Source organism: Euprymna scolopes, chromosome 45, assembly GCF_053919585.1.
Source record: "Euprymna scolopes isolate OS-2025 chromosome 45, ASM5391958v1, whole genome shotgun sequence".
Lineage (NCBI taxonomy): Eukaryota > Metazoa > Mollusca > Cephalopoda > Sepiida > Sepiolidae > Euprymna > Euprymna scolopes.
The window spans coordinates 40,282,095-40,297,343 of record NC_136526.1 but is presented as its reverse complement, the minus strand read 5'-3'; the positions used below and the strand labels follow the sequence as shown (position 1 = coordinate 40,297,343).

General features: G+C 36.6%; 1 protein-coding gene across 2 annotated transcripts in view; it reads left to right on the top strand.

Moving 5' to 3' along the window:
• LOC145269485 (trichoplein keratin filament-binding protein-like) overlaps positions 1-15,249 on the top strand; it is a 90,591-nt gene that overhangs the window by 27,324 nt on the left and 48,018 nt on the right. For both annotated transcript variants that reach the window (XM_080125209.1, XM_080125210.1), the window contains exons 3-7: positions 1,436-1,544; positions 3,900-4,004; positions 7,322-7,378; positions 8,409-8,477; positions 14,658-14,831. In XM_080125209.1, the coding sequence (XP_079981335.1) occupies positions 1,436-1,544; positions 3,900-4,004; positions 7,322-7,378; positions 8,409-8,477; positions 14,658-14,831 (514 nt within the window). The remainder of the gene's footprint in view (positions 1-1,435; positions 1,545-3,899; positions 4,005-7,321; positions 7,379-8,408; positions 8,478-14,657; positions 14,832-15,249) is intronic.

Below are 15,249 nucleotides of genomic sequence, written 5' to 3'. Positions count from 1 at the left end.
AATGCAAGTGTAACCCGAACTTTTAATGTAGGCACATATTCCATGCCCATGGCGATCTTGGGGGTCAGATTTAGATGTTAAGTTAGAGTATCCTTTAATTATGAATTTGTCTAGGGAAGTGGTCAGCCCTATTCCAGTTTCACTTAGAAAGAATATGTCTGGTTTTGTCTCCTGTAATTGGGTTTCAACCTCTGGGAGGTTGGAACGTAGACCCCTGATGTTGGAGACCTGGTAGTAGGGGTCTATGTTGGAGGATGAGGTTCTAGGTTTATTTGTGATTTTTTTCTGGAGATATTATTTGTACTGCGCCGCATCTCTGATCTTGCTCGTTGAACATTGTGTCACTTTCAGACATGATAGGAGATTCCTATCGCTCTTGAGGTTTGTACATAACTGGTCAACTAGTAGATGTTCTGCAACAATAAAAAAAAAAAAGAAAGAAAGAGGACCAATTTTCATCAAACGGAAATGGAATCATGTCATCTTTTCTAAGGCAACAATTTTATAGCTCCACACTGTATTTATTTTATTATTACTATCAACAATGGAAGACTTTTTAAATAAAATCAAATGAAAAAAATATAATTTAAGGAATTATTTTTGGTATTAGAAAATACAGATTTTTTCCGATTCCAATATGCCAAAATGTTTCTATTTTTTTTTTTTTTTTTTTTTTCGATTCCAATTAATAATCCCAGCACTAATATTTAGCCATCTAACACTTTACGACAACACTGCAACAAATACCGACAAATTTCGACTTCACTGTTTACTTTCAGCTGTACAAAATTCAACTGTGAGACCCCCCTATGTTCCTCCACTTGACAACTTGCTGACTCTGTTATGTGGATTTGTGGATTTGTTCTCCATCTTGTTATAGCTGTATTGCTCTCTTAAACTGGTGGCCATCAAGGGGAGCACACAGGTTCGCAAGTATAAATATATAATAAAACACAGGGAAACCAAAGAAAACAAACTCTGACACTTCACGTATATATTTGTTGGACTCTGGATGTTTGTGACACAATCAACTCTCTAAATGCTAACGTCTGTCTTAGTTTTCCTGTCGAGGTTATCTGTCAATTGCCGTCAGCTCATCTGTCTGTTGAAGATCTCTCTGGTCCAAGCCACAATCTGTCTTTCTTGAAGTTCAAACTCCAACTGTCATCAAGTGCTCAACTGGTAACTCAAGTCTGATTGTCCCTATGGAAGTGACCTACAATATAGCTGTGAAACCTGGCCAATCAGAATGTCGGGGGATACGTGAATTTGATATTCTCATAAAACTTTGAAGGCAGCCAGTTCAACTTATATGATGAGTGCCACTTGGTGCGATAAATACCGTAATTTATGATGAAAGATAAAATCTTTTAGACAGCAACAAAAATAAATGAACCCCTTCTTTTAAAATTAAATTTCCAAAATTTCTTTTTAGTTTTGACAGCAAGAAAGAAGAGGAAGAGAAGGAAATCAAGGCTCTACGACTGAAACAAAGACGAGCCAAGTTGGCAGCCATGCTACATGATGAAAATGTCCGATATGAGGTTGGTATTTTCTATGACAATATTTCCTGAGTATCTCGCATCATTCGAACAATTTTGTTGATTTAGTTGCTGCCAATTTTGCAACATGTCAACTGTTTTACCCTTTTTTCTGGTGTGTTTTAGATATTTAGTATGTAGAGGACTAGGATATGTAAATCCTAATCCCGCTACAAAATAAAATAATGAAACGAATGGAATGACGTAAACAATAACTCGATTGCGGGATGAAATAAACATGTCGTTTATTTTCTGTTGAAAATAAAATGGTTTAGGTGTAACACGTGTTCATTCAGGCGTTGACGACTACATGCGTGGAAAAGAAAGAAATGAAGTCGAGGGCGAGAAATGGCCGTCCCACACGTAGGAAGGAAAATAGAAAGGGAATGTTTGCCTCGGCAAAACCATGCGTTCATGATAGCAGTTGTTCACGTGGAAAAGTCTTCAAACCCAGAGCTATGGACGCCGAACTTGCCTGGTTTTGTCAACCAGGTAAAAGGGAAGAAAGATGAAGTTGAATAATGTTGTTGACTTTTATATCGGGGTGAGTGTTCTGACTGCGCATGTCTAGAATTCCTTTCAGGGGAAGTGATGTTTTGCCTGTGTGCGTACTTGTGTGTGTATGAGGATGTGTATATGCGTGTGATGTGTGCGTATGTGCGTGCGTACACGTGGGTGTGTATATGTGAGGAAAAACATGTTCGAACAAGTATTAGATAATTAATCAATTTGTTGTTTTAATACTTCATTGCAATACAGTTTCCTATTCCTGTTGCTCCTTGCCAACAATTGCAAGCTTGTGGAACTCTTTCTGCTGACTCTGATGCTTTCAGATCAAGCCGACTGAAGACACTGGCTCATTGTAATATTGTTTATTTTCATTAAATATATGTCCATTTGCTGAGTGTTTTGAACATGGAGATGCTTATACCTAGATTTACACTTAAGGACCATAAGGAAAGTTTTATAATAACTCAACCCTTAGAAATAATAGTACCCTTCCTGCACATATAAAAACAATAAAAAATTTTTTTTTTCATTCTATTTGATATAGATGCATGTTATCCATTTGCACTATTAGATAAGATGATATTAATGGTCCAACTGATATAACAAACTCTGAAATTGATAGTGTGAAATCTATATATCTATAAAAGGAAAATTGTGTGTATGTGTGTGTGTATATTTCCCTACCAAATTATTATGTCAATTTTCAGTCTACAGATTTGAGATTCAACATAAGATTTATTGAGATTTGGGAAAATCTTTTTAATTGGTTTTTGGTCAGAATTTGGCTGTCATGGGGTCAAAGTTCAACGATTTGACCTTTGAAAACTCTACCAAACTCCTACCCCCCACCAATTTTGGGTCTAAACACTTGAAATTTTAGATGTATGTTACTTGGACATGGATCAAACTTTTTAATTTGATTTGAGTCCAAAACAAATGTTAAGGGGTCAAAATTTGGTAGAGACCACAGAGGTCAAAACTTTTTAAAATTTTGACCTCTGTGGTCTCTACCAAATTACTCAGCCAATTTTTAGTCTAAACATTTGAAATTTTACATAAAGTGTATTCGGACATAGGGCAAGCTTTTTAATCAGTTTTGGCCAAAAATTTAGCTGCAAGGGGTCAGTTAAAGATTTGACCTTTGTGGTCTCTAGCAAACTATTCAGCCAATTTTGGGTCTAAACATTTGAAATTTTACAGGGTATTCAGACATGCAGCAAGCTTTTTAATCAGTTTTGGGGCAAAAATTTGGCTACCAAGAGGTTAAAGTTGAAAGAGTTAACCTTTGCAGACTCCAGCAAACTCTTCTGCCAATTTTGGGTCTAAACACTTGAAATTTTAGATGTAGGTTACCTGGACATCAGTCAAATATTTTAATATATATATCTATATATATACATATGCACATAAAGTTATGAACAGTACATAGGGCTTGAGCAAAGCCGGGCTGAACTGCTAGTTATCTGGAAAGAAAACTTAATTCAATATGATGGTATACGAAGGCCTAAAAAAAAAAATCTTAAATAGCAAAGAATAGCGTTTTAATAGGTAGTCAATTCGAAGAAGTGTTGAGCAGAGTTCCTTCTTGTGTGAAGATGAAAAGCTGTGTGAGAATTCATTATATTTATCAAGTGATTCTTGTTTCTGATTGATCACTAACACAGTGTGGCTCCATTTGATTGGTCAGTTCCTTCCATTCCTGTCTACAGAAAGAACCTTCCAATTTTTTGTAACCTTGTCCCATTTATTATACTCAAAATATTGCAACAATTGATATTTTTTTATGAATGCTGATATCTATCATGATTGTTTTGCTTCGAATATTTTTTTTTGCTGTACGTTTTTCAGGAAGAACTCAAGCAAATGAATCCGTGGACACCTCGGGATCTTCTGGAAGATATGCGTGAACGTGTTGAAGGCTTGCAGAGTGCACGGGAAAAGAAGCGCCAGCAGGTCAGTTTGTTTTTATTGTTTTAATTTACTAATTATTTTATTTTATTTTTTATGGGGATGGGGTATCCTACCCGATGCGAGACATTCACCCACTATTTCAGTCACCCCAACCGAGCTGGAGTGTATTTGTTTCTATTTCTCGGCAGGTACTTTTTGAAATTAATTTTTATTTTTATTTTACTTCAGTTAGGTTTAAGAGATTAAGGGAGCTAACTCCTCCTGGAGTTAACACTTGATTTCATCATGATTTACATTTCTATGCGAGGGCTCTTTTTATAATAGACGCTGTTCCCTTTATGGCTAATATCTGTATTTCATTATAGCTTTGTCTTCCTGGGATTGCTTCTAAGTGTTTCTGAAGATTCTTTTTTATTAAGCCAGTTGCTCCTTTCACAACCGGTATAATGTTTATTTCTTTCAGAGACCATGTTGTTTTTAGATTATTTTTTTAGATCTTGATATTTTATTATCTTTCCCCGTTCAGCTCTATTAAGGCTAAGGTCATTTGGGACTGTGATATCGATAATGAGCGCAGTTCCTTCAGGCTTGTTCTATATTACAATATCTTGCTTTTATGTATCCGCCTGCCCGTATGTCTTTGTTATGTTATTGGTGGTGGTTCATGTTCCCAAATGTTCAATCTTTCAAGTTGCATCTCTCCACAGATCTTCCAATGGAGATATTTGCATACTTTGTTGTGGCAGACAGTGTAAAGACCATTTGGCAATAAGATTAGCCATCCAGATATTAGGTGGGTTGGGCTCTCAATCGCTGAGTGGCAAAACCTACACTGGCCATTTTGCTTGTAGTCAAGCCATTTTTTTTTTTTTTTTTTTTTAATCAATTTGTGAATAATCTCTGATCTTGACGGGCTACAATGAGTCTTTCCTCATCAAATGGAAGTCTGTGTTTAAATGGATTTGTGCAGTACAATGGTTTGTTTTGAAACCTTTTTTTTTTGTTGTCCACCTGTGCTTTATCAATTCCACGGTCCTCTGTGACCTATATAACAAAATGTGAAAGTGTAAGTTTTACAACTTCCTGTTTTATTGTTTGAATGGAAGCAGTTCTCTGCCATTACGGTTATAGTTGGCTAACGTACTTCCTTACTCCCGGCGTAGTGCTACTGGAAGCAGTGACAAGGCAGATCAGTTCTTTCACTTTTATTGTTTTATACTATTTTGATTGTGAAACGATTTATTGAAATAAAATATAAGAAAAGGACATTATTGAAAACATACAATGAAAATAACACAATTAGTCTTTATTTAATAGCAAAGTGAAAAAGAAAATGAAAATTTTTATTTTAAATTTTATAAAAAATATGTTTATGAAATTATAAAAAAATTTTTTTGTGCAAATTTTAAAAATGTTTATGAAATTATAAAAATTTTTTTTTTGTTTAAATTTTAAAGATGTTATTTGAAATTATAAAAAAAATTTTTTTTGTTTAAATTTTAAAGATGTTATTTGAAATTATAAAAAAATTTTTTTTTGTGTAAATTTTAAAAATGTTATTTGAAATTATCCATTAAATATATCTCTAGGAAAGTATGAAAATAAAATTATTGAAGTCAAATATAGCGAATAATTCAATAATTCTTTAAAACTAATTTCATTAATTCTTAATTAAAATAAGACAGAAAAAAAACTTTTCAATGATTATTAAATAAAAATAACGACTGGAAAAAAAAGTACATGCACAGAGGAGATATAGGCGTCAGAAAATAAAGCAAAGGAACTGATTTGCCTTGTCACTGTTTCCGGTAGCGCTATGCCAGAAGTTAGGAAGTATGTTAGCTGACTATAACTGCCATTACTAATCAGCAGTGTTGCTGCTATTGACCAAGGGGATAGCCTATCAGGCGTGTGTATGCAGTGTGATGGTGTATGGAAATGACACCTGGCCAGTGAAGATTGAGGACATGTGTTGCATGGAGAGAAATGATATGAGGACGCTTTGATGAATGTGTATTCTGAGTGTTAAAGACGAGGCTAGATCTGAAACTCAAAGGAAGAATAAATCTGAACAGTATTGGGAGATATGTGTCGAACAAGAGACTTTGTTGGTATGGTCACATTGAAAGAATGGATGAGAGTTCTTGGGTTACTAGATGTAGAACAATTGAGGTAGCAAAGGTATGGCCAAGGAAAACATGGAAGGAAGTGATAACTGGAATAAATGAAGATTTGGCCAGAGATATGTTAGTTTGGAAGTCAATTTCTAAAAGCTATCCAACACATGAAATGGATGTGAAATGGATATTAAACTGAATGATTATGATGATGATGATGGTTACTGATTTATATAGATTTGGTAGCTAGAGGTTTTGTGGCCAATTGTGATTTTATGACTCTATTAGGATGTGTGTTAGAAATGACTGAATTTAAGTAAATCTGTTTTGGAGTTCTGATAGGAAGATGAAGCTTTGCAACCACGATGGCACCGACTGTATCAGCTTGCCTTTTCATCAAATTCTGTCTGCAATGCTGAAAGGAGAATCGTGGTTGAGAAAACCTAGGTTTTCTTATAAATAACCTGCCCAGGCCTGCACCTGGAGAGATCACTTTAGCTTTGGTGTATCAGAGAAAAGAGAATCTACAGGCAACAGGATACAGTCCACCTCTACCGTCACCACCACCCCTAACACTGACTACACCTACAGCGAGTGAATGAAGCTGCAAATTCAAAATTGAACCATATAGCTGCAGCAGATATATAATTTTGCAGAACAAGGGAGATAATTCCAAATAATTCAAACTTTTTGCAAGATTTTAAAAAACCATTCTTAACATAGGGATGGATGTCATTGAAAAAAACTCAAATTTGTTTAAAAATGATTTTCTTTATAAAAATCTAACTACATGATTAATTTACATGATTTTTGGTTTACAATATTTATTTTCAGCATATAAGGTTTCTATCGATAGTCCTTACAATGTCGTTCTGCACCTCGTCTGATTGCACTACTATATCTAGATCTACTATATCTAGATAGATATAGTAGTCCTAAATAATTTGATATATATATATATATATATATATAGATATAGTAGTGCATTAGATGAGGCGCAGAATGGCTTTGTCGCACAGGACATAAGGTTGCCATTATCAAAGAACTGTAAAGTAAGATTTGAAGACCTTTCTAAAATGTGTCTAAATTTTGAAAAAGCACCAACCTCAAGTCTGAAGAATTAATGGTAGAACTTCTGACTCTCAGACATGGAAGAAACTGATGTATGACTGATACGTCAATTCTAATATTCAAAAGATGTGATTAAGTTTCTTGTATGATTTTTTTTTTTTTGTTTTGTAGTTGGCAGATGAGAAACTCATGGAACATTGGTACCAAAACAACCCGGATATAAGAGAGGTAAGAATTTCTGCAAATTTATGTTCTACCGATCTTTTATGAAAAAAAAAAAATACCAAAAATAAAGAAAAATCTTTATGGTGTATGTACTGATGACGAAAAAGGAAATATTGTACACTTTAAATTATTTCTGAATTTTTGAGATGAGGATTGGTTGTTTTTTTTTCATCAAACTACTGTTCTCATCTTGAGTGTCATTTTCACAATGTCCACAAAGACCCGTGGCGCAGTGGTTAGTGTACTTGTAAAACTCAGTTGTAAAAGTTACCTTTTCCTGAAGGTTGAAGACTCAATTCATGGTGTGGGTGACTGAAAAATACAGTTGCAAATTATTTAGGACTTCTATCCAATCATCGCTGATGAGCCAAGAGCATGCTATCCCCGTGAAGTAAATAAAGGGTTCCGTTCAAAATTCTCTCCGAATTTCAGAGTATGGCAGAAAGATTCTCAGGTTCGACAAGGTTCACCTGAAGATGAAAATGACACATGGTGAGAAGAATATTCTAATGAATCCAAATAATACTTAAAATTATGTGAATTGATTAAGTAGTTTTATTTAAAAAGAAATAAATAAAATAAAAAAACGAATCAAATTGACACTCTGTAGTCATAATTTTCAGGACAAGGGAGATAATTCAAACTTTTTGCAAGATTTAAAAAAGTCATTTTAACATGTGGCTGGATATCATTGGAAAAACTCAAATTCGTTTAATTGATTACAAATGATTTTCTTCATAAAAATCAAACTACATGATCATTTACTTGATTTTTGGTGTACGATATTTTCTTTTTGTTACAGGTACATACATCAAAGATTTTTCTTTATTTTTGTTTTTCCTTGAGGGTTCTGCTAATGGATTATGGACTAGCTCTATAATTTTCTCTTCTCTCCAACATTTTCTACTTTTCTGATTAAGTTCTCACTGAATGAATGCATTAATTTAAAAAAAAAAATTTTCCCTGTGTATAAATGCATAGGATCATATAATATGAAGAAAAAATAAATTAATGTTTTGTTTCTTTCGTTCAGGTTGAAAGTAAATTATTTAATGATTATATCGTGTCTAGTCGCAAGGAACAAATTGAGGAGAAACAACAGGTTAGTTTGAATTTAAAAAAAAAATTTTCTTTTATCGTTTCTTTTTTTTTTTTTTGCTTCACTTCTCACTAATTCGTATCTTGTATTTCCCTTCTTTCACCCTTTTTCTTTCTCTGTCATGTTGCCTTCTCTGTTTTACCGTCTGTTGAATAAAGATTGCTTCTCGTTTTTTCATTGCAGACACCCCCACATCATACTGAACTTTTTCACATAAAATCCAAATATGCATCCTGCTAAAACACCCAACATATACGCACCAACATCAACACTCCATCTTTCTCCATCGTCTTGCCTTGAATAAAGGTTGCATGTACCAAGTCCTGAAAAAAGCCAAACATCAAGGCAAAAACATAAATTTCAATCTGTTACACCTTCTCAATCATTTTGCCTTGTCCGTTGTGTTCCTTGGTCTGTCGTCCAGCCTTGTCCGTCGTGTTCCTTGGTCTGTCGTCCAGCCTTGTCCGTCGTGTTTCTTGGTCTGTCGTCCAGCCTTGTCCGTCGTGTTTCTTGGTCTGTCGTCCAACCTTGTCCGTCGTGTTTCTTGGTCTGTCGTCCAGCCTTGTCCGTCGTGTTCCTTGGTCTGTCGTCCAGCCTTGTCCGTCGTGTTTCTTGGTCTGTCGTCCAGCCTTGTCCGTCGTGTTTCTTGGTCTGTCGTCCAGCCTTGTCCGTCGTGTTTCTTGGTCTGTCGTCCAGCCTTGTCCGTCGTGTTCCTTGGTCTGTCGTCCAGCCTTGTCCGTCGTGTTCCTTGGTCTGTCGTCCAGCCTTGTCCGTCGTGTTCCTTGGTCTGTCGTCCAGCCTTGTCCGTCGTGTTCCTTGGTCTGTCGTCCAGCCTTGTCCGTCGTGTTCCTTGGTCTGTCGTCCAGCCTTGTCTGTCGTGTAGCCTTCTCCTGTTAATTAGCAGAGTGTTGCCACTGTTGAAGGGAAGAATTTATCAGACATGTGATAATGCATAAAAATGCAACCAGGTCAATGAGGATTGTCGATATGTGCTGCATGGATAAAAATGATATGCGAATGATATGATGACGTGTGAAATGCGTTTTAAAGACAAGCTCGGATGGAAATTAAATTTAAACCGTATAAAGAGTTGTTTGGTCATCTTGAAAGAATGGATGCGAGTTCTTAAGTTAGATGTAGGACAGTTGAAGAAGCAGGGTCAGTTGGCAGTGTAAGGTGAAGGAAAATATGGGATAGGAAATAAGGGTGGATTTGATAGAAAGAGGGGAGAAGTCACATTTATACAATATGGCACTATGTAAAACAAATGTCAAATCAAATATGATGATGATGTACATTAGAAAAATAAGCATTATATTTACCTCAGCACTGTGAATGCGTTTATCATCTGACCTAGACTGATTTATCTATATAATATTCTGCTTGTTCTTCCCTTAGTTAGTCCGTATATTACGCTTTAAAAAAAAAAACAACAAATATAATTTTTGAAGGCCAAACTGCTTTTAAAAAAAAAAAAAAAAGGCCAAATTCGTTAAATTTGGCTTTAAAAAACAAATCTGTGAACTCTGGACAAGAATATGAGTGACCTCCCTTTGATGTAGTCTTGTTTTTCGATTATATGATTACAACAATATATGATCATTGTTATAATGGTGTGAGAAAGAAACTCTTTAATTTCAACATACAGTGATTCTTTACTGAAGAAAGAGATGAGAAAAAAAAGGAAATATTCAAAAGAAACAGGGCAAAAAAACTATTGTCTACCAAGAAATGCTGGACTGAAGGAGTAAATTAAACATTGTTTATTACAGTGATATTTTATTATTTGTATTGAACTATGTAGCACAATATTACTTTTTGAGTATTAATTTGTACTTCTTAATTCATTTCATTTGGGGCAGGTTTATATTTAAAATACAATGGACACTATTCTCATAGAAATGTTAATAAGCTCATATTTGCTGCATGTTATTGGTTTTTCTATCAAAAAATCTAATTTTTTGTGCTATCCAAAAAAATAAAGTTTTATCAAAAGATTTGTAGATTAAAAGTATCTCATTTTGTGGAATTTCTACAGGCCTTGCTAGTTTAAGATTTTTTTTTTCATCTTGAGTTCATTCAAAACAGACTAACATATCCTTTCTTTAAAACTAGCAGGGCTACCTGGCATTATTAGGGTCAAAAGTGTAACACAGCTTCTATCCATTTCTCTTTCCCTTTCCAGTTTCTTGCTCTTTTCCTTAATCCCTTTTCTTTGCCCAGCCCATTCCTCTTTCTGGACATGCACACTCACGCACAACTTGAGTCAACATAAGGGAAATAACTGTGAAAAAAAAAATCAGTAACTTTGTTCAGTTAGTGGTTGGGGGAAAAAAAAAACTGCATGATAAGAATTAAATGATGTGTGTATGTATTAATGAAATTAAATAATATAAATCGTTATTTGACTCCTAAAAATTAATCTTTTTTTTTTATTTCTTAGATTATACATATGTTGATTTAAGATGAAAAAAAAAAAACAACTTTGTAGGTGTTTGTTGTGTATTTTTCAAGTTTTAGTTAGACATATACACACATTTATTTTTCCCCTTTATATAGTAGACTAGCATGAGTACCCAGTATTACTCGGGTGTGGACAGTTGGTATAGTAAGGTTATTAAGTACCCCCCCCCCCCACAGGCCCTTAAAAAGAGAACAACTAAAATAATAGCGAGTGCCTGTGCAAGCGCAAAAAAAAAAAAAATAGACGCAGTAGACAGGCTTGAACCTGTAACGCGAAAGAGGAAGTGAAAAAAGCAAACGTATTAACCGATTCGGCCACGGCATACTTGTGACATCACAGGCCTTCGAAATAATGTGTTTAAAACGTGTTGAGATCATGGGGCGTGATTCACTTTGCAAAAATGTTGATGCAAAAACTGACCCCTCCTTGCAAAAAATTCCCAGTTGATGGTCAAAGAACTAACCTTTTTGGCCAATTTTTCAATATTTGTCATCCGAGAGATTGATCTTTCTAACGATATCAATATTGTCATGATCTGGTGTATCTGTCAAATGTTTTTGTGAAATATACAAACACACACACCCACACTAACACACATTTTGCTTTTTATATATTTGACTAGCGGGGGTGCCTGGCATTGCTCGTATGTTTGGAGGTGTAAAAGAAAAAAAAAAGTTTTGGTAGGGAGGTAGGCTCGAACCCAAAACCTTGGCGCGAAGGTGAAAAAGAAAGTGGGGAAAAAACTGACATCTTACTGCTTGGCCATGATGGGAGAAGAACTGAAAAGCGTTTTAATTTAACGATAAAAACTTAAGTGACAGGTGCATGAATTTAATGAGGTCAAACATCACGCGATAGGGAATGAAAAAACTTTGGCTGTGAGGCAGTTTTTTTGGTTTTGTTTCTCCAAGATGTTGGGGGGGGGGAAACCAGCTTCCTATGAATAAGGGAGTGTCCAAATGAATAGCAATTGTCTGATATGAGGGTTTTATCCACGCAGTGATCAAAGCTAATTTCTTTCTAGTGTCCCCAGCACGAAGCCGGAAAACTGATGTCGCTGTCCTTAGTTTTGCTTTTTTATATGAAAACAACAAACAAATAGGTGTGAAGGCAGAATAGTGGGAATTTTTAGCGTGTAAAAGTCGCCCAAATTAAAGATACACACGACCTCGTTTCGTGAATCGTGGATATTATAATCTAGACAGTATATAAAAAGTTCTAAGTAAGAATGAGTGACCACCCCGAGCCTCCCCCCCTCTCCGAAAAAAGCCTTTGCTGGACATAAAAAAAGAATGCACTTACACACACAAACGCACACACATTTTCGCTTTTATATTATAGACTAGCGAGGGGTACCCGGCGTTGCCCGGGTGTTTGTAGGTGTGTGTGAAAAAAACCCGAAATGTGAAAAAAAAAACAGGTGCCCATGAAAAAAAAAATGAAGCCTTGACGACGCGCAGTTGGAAAATAGTAAAATGTGAAAAAAAAACAGGTGCGCGTTTTTGATTGACGTGACGGCGATAGCTATTCAGCAGTTAGCATTTTGTGCGGGACAGTTTTTAATGAGGTCAATAAATCGGTTTGTTTGTTTTTAAAAACCCGCTCCCTCGTCTCGAAATGAAAGCTACCGTCTGATTTGACGAAGTTGACATTGACCAAACGTTACTTAGCTCTCTAGAGACCACTGGTTCTGGGCCTGTAGTATTTATTTGCTTCCCCACTGAGCAAATTAGGCACAAGGCCGTTTTTTTTAATATGGAGAGAGAGGGAGGGGGGAGGGAAAGGGGGATCCTGCTCCCGAGAGGTGGGAAATGGGAGCTGGATACTAACTGTGGTCGTAGGGTGATCCCTACCTTGACCAAGTTCAGATATGTGGGGTTACCCCCACATATGGTCTTTGCTAGTCATAGCTGGTCTTTGCTTGCAGCATCTGTCGGAACAGATACTACACTTTGATCTGGTCGCCCGGACCCCCGAGGGGGTCTGGGCCTGTTGTATTTATTTGCTTCCCCACTGAGCAAATTAGGCACAACGCCGTTTTTTAATGTGGAAGAGAGAGGGAGGGGGGAGGGAAAGGGGGATCCTGCTCCCGAGAGGTGGGAAATGGGAGCTGGATAGTAACTGTGGTCGTAGGGTGATCCCTACCTTGACCAAGTTCAGATATGTGGGGTTACCCCCACATATGGTCTTTGCTAGTCATAGCTGGTCTTTGCTTGCAGCATCTGCCGGAACAGATACTACACTTTGATCTTGTCGCCCGGACCCTCGAGGGGGTCTGGGCCTGTTGTATTTATTTGCTTCCCCACTGAGCAAATTAGGCACAAGGCCGTTTTTTAATGTCGAGATAGAGGGAGGGGGGAGGGAAAGGGGGATCCTGCTCCCGAGAGGTGGGAAATGGGAGCTGGATGGTAACTGTGGTCGTAGGGTGATCCCTACCTTGACCAAGTTCAGATATGTGGGGTTACCCCCACATATGGTCTTTGCTAGTCATAGCTGGTCTTTGCTTGCAGCATCTGCCGGAACAGATACTACACTTTGATCTTGTCGCCCGGACCCTCGAGGGGGTCTGGGCCTGTTGTATTTATTTGCTTCCCCACTGAGCAAATTAGGCACAAGGCCGTTTTTTAATGTCGAGATAGAGGGAGGGGGGAGGGAAAGGGGGATCCTGCTCCCGAGAGGTGGGAAATGGGAGCTGGATGGTAACTGTGGTCGTAGGGTGATCCCTACCTTGACCAAGTTCAGATATGTGGGGTTACCCCCACATATGGTCTTTGCTAGTCATAGCTGGTCTTTGCTTGCAGCATCTGCCGGAACAGATACTACACTTTGATCTTGTCCCCCGTGCCGCTGAAGTGGGTGGGGGGGGGGCTGTGATTAGAGTCGAGTTTCGCTTTTTTTACCGAAAACCGAATGTAATGCATGCCAATGCGGGAAATGTCGAATAATTAACGTTTGAAAGTCAATAAAATTAAATAGACAAGCGAGCTCCGTGGTTAACTGTGAGATATTACAATTTATAGATGATATAAAAAGTTTTAAGAAGTTGTGAAGCGAGCGAGCGCTTCTCTGAAAGAAGCCTTTTGTGGACATCGAGGAAAAGCGTACGTGCGTACATACATACATACATACATACATGCATTTTCGCTTTTATATTTATAGATGACTAGCAGGGGTACCTGGTGTTGCCTGGATGGAGAGAGCTGGTATACTAAGGCTATTGAGCAACCTCCAGAAAAAAAATGTTTCAATCAAAATAGCAGCGAGTACCCATGTGAGCGCAAAAAAAAAAAAAAGAAATTAGCCGCAATAGGGAGGCTCGAACCTGTAATGCGAAATAGAAAAAGGAGGTTAGAAAAAAAAGCAAACACACTAGCTGTCATGGCCACGGCGACTTATGATGTCACAGGTCTTCAAAATAACGTTTTATAAACGTACGTTGAGAATGGTAGGTGTATGAATTGCAAAAATTTACCCCTCCTTGCAAAAAACGGCCCAGTTGACCAGAATAGAATTAATCCTTTTGGCCAATTTTTAGATATCTTTCTAACGATACTGATTTTCTCACAGTCCGATGTGTCTGTGGAAAATTTTTGGCAGACACACATATATTTTCCCCTTTATATATAAGACAAATTTGTTGGATTTATTTCCTTTAAATTTTTTATCCATTTCATCACTTCTGCTTTTTTTTTTTTTTTTTTTTATTTCTCCCCATTTAGCGTCTCGACACAGCTCGGTCAGAGTCTGAAAAATATACCTTGATGATGCGGGAGCAACAAAAGGCTGCCGAGGAAGCCGAGAGAGCTGCAGAGACCAAACGCCTTCAGCAGCAGAAAGATTTGCAGAGTATATTGCAACGGCAAATGGAAGAACTGCAGGAGAAAGAAAAAGAGGTAAATATTCCGTATTATTTTTGGTATCCTGGGTATGACTTTAAAATGCATCCAATGGGAATTACCAGATCAGGCTGTTTGAAGATACTGGTTTCCTGACGTAAAATGTACTTAACCTTGATTTTATTGGTTTAATTTTTCCTTTCAAGGCCCAAAACAAAAGCAACAATTTTCCTTTACAAAAAAACAATTAGACCAAATACCATGAATATAGATATAAAGAACTTGAAGCATAAAAACCTTTACCAAGATGACCAGATTTTGCATTAAATACCTCCCCCCCCCAAAAAAAAAAAAAAAAAAAATTGGGACTTATGCATTTTTGGTACTGCGCTATTTTTAAATAGTTTTTCAGATTAAATTGAGATTTTACAATATCTTTTTATTTTATTTTTTTATTTATTTACTTATTTTTTTT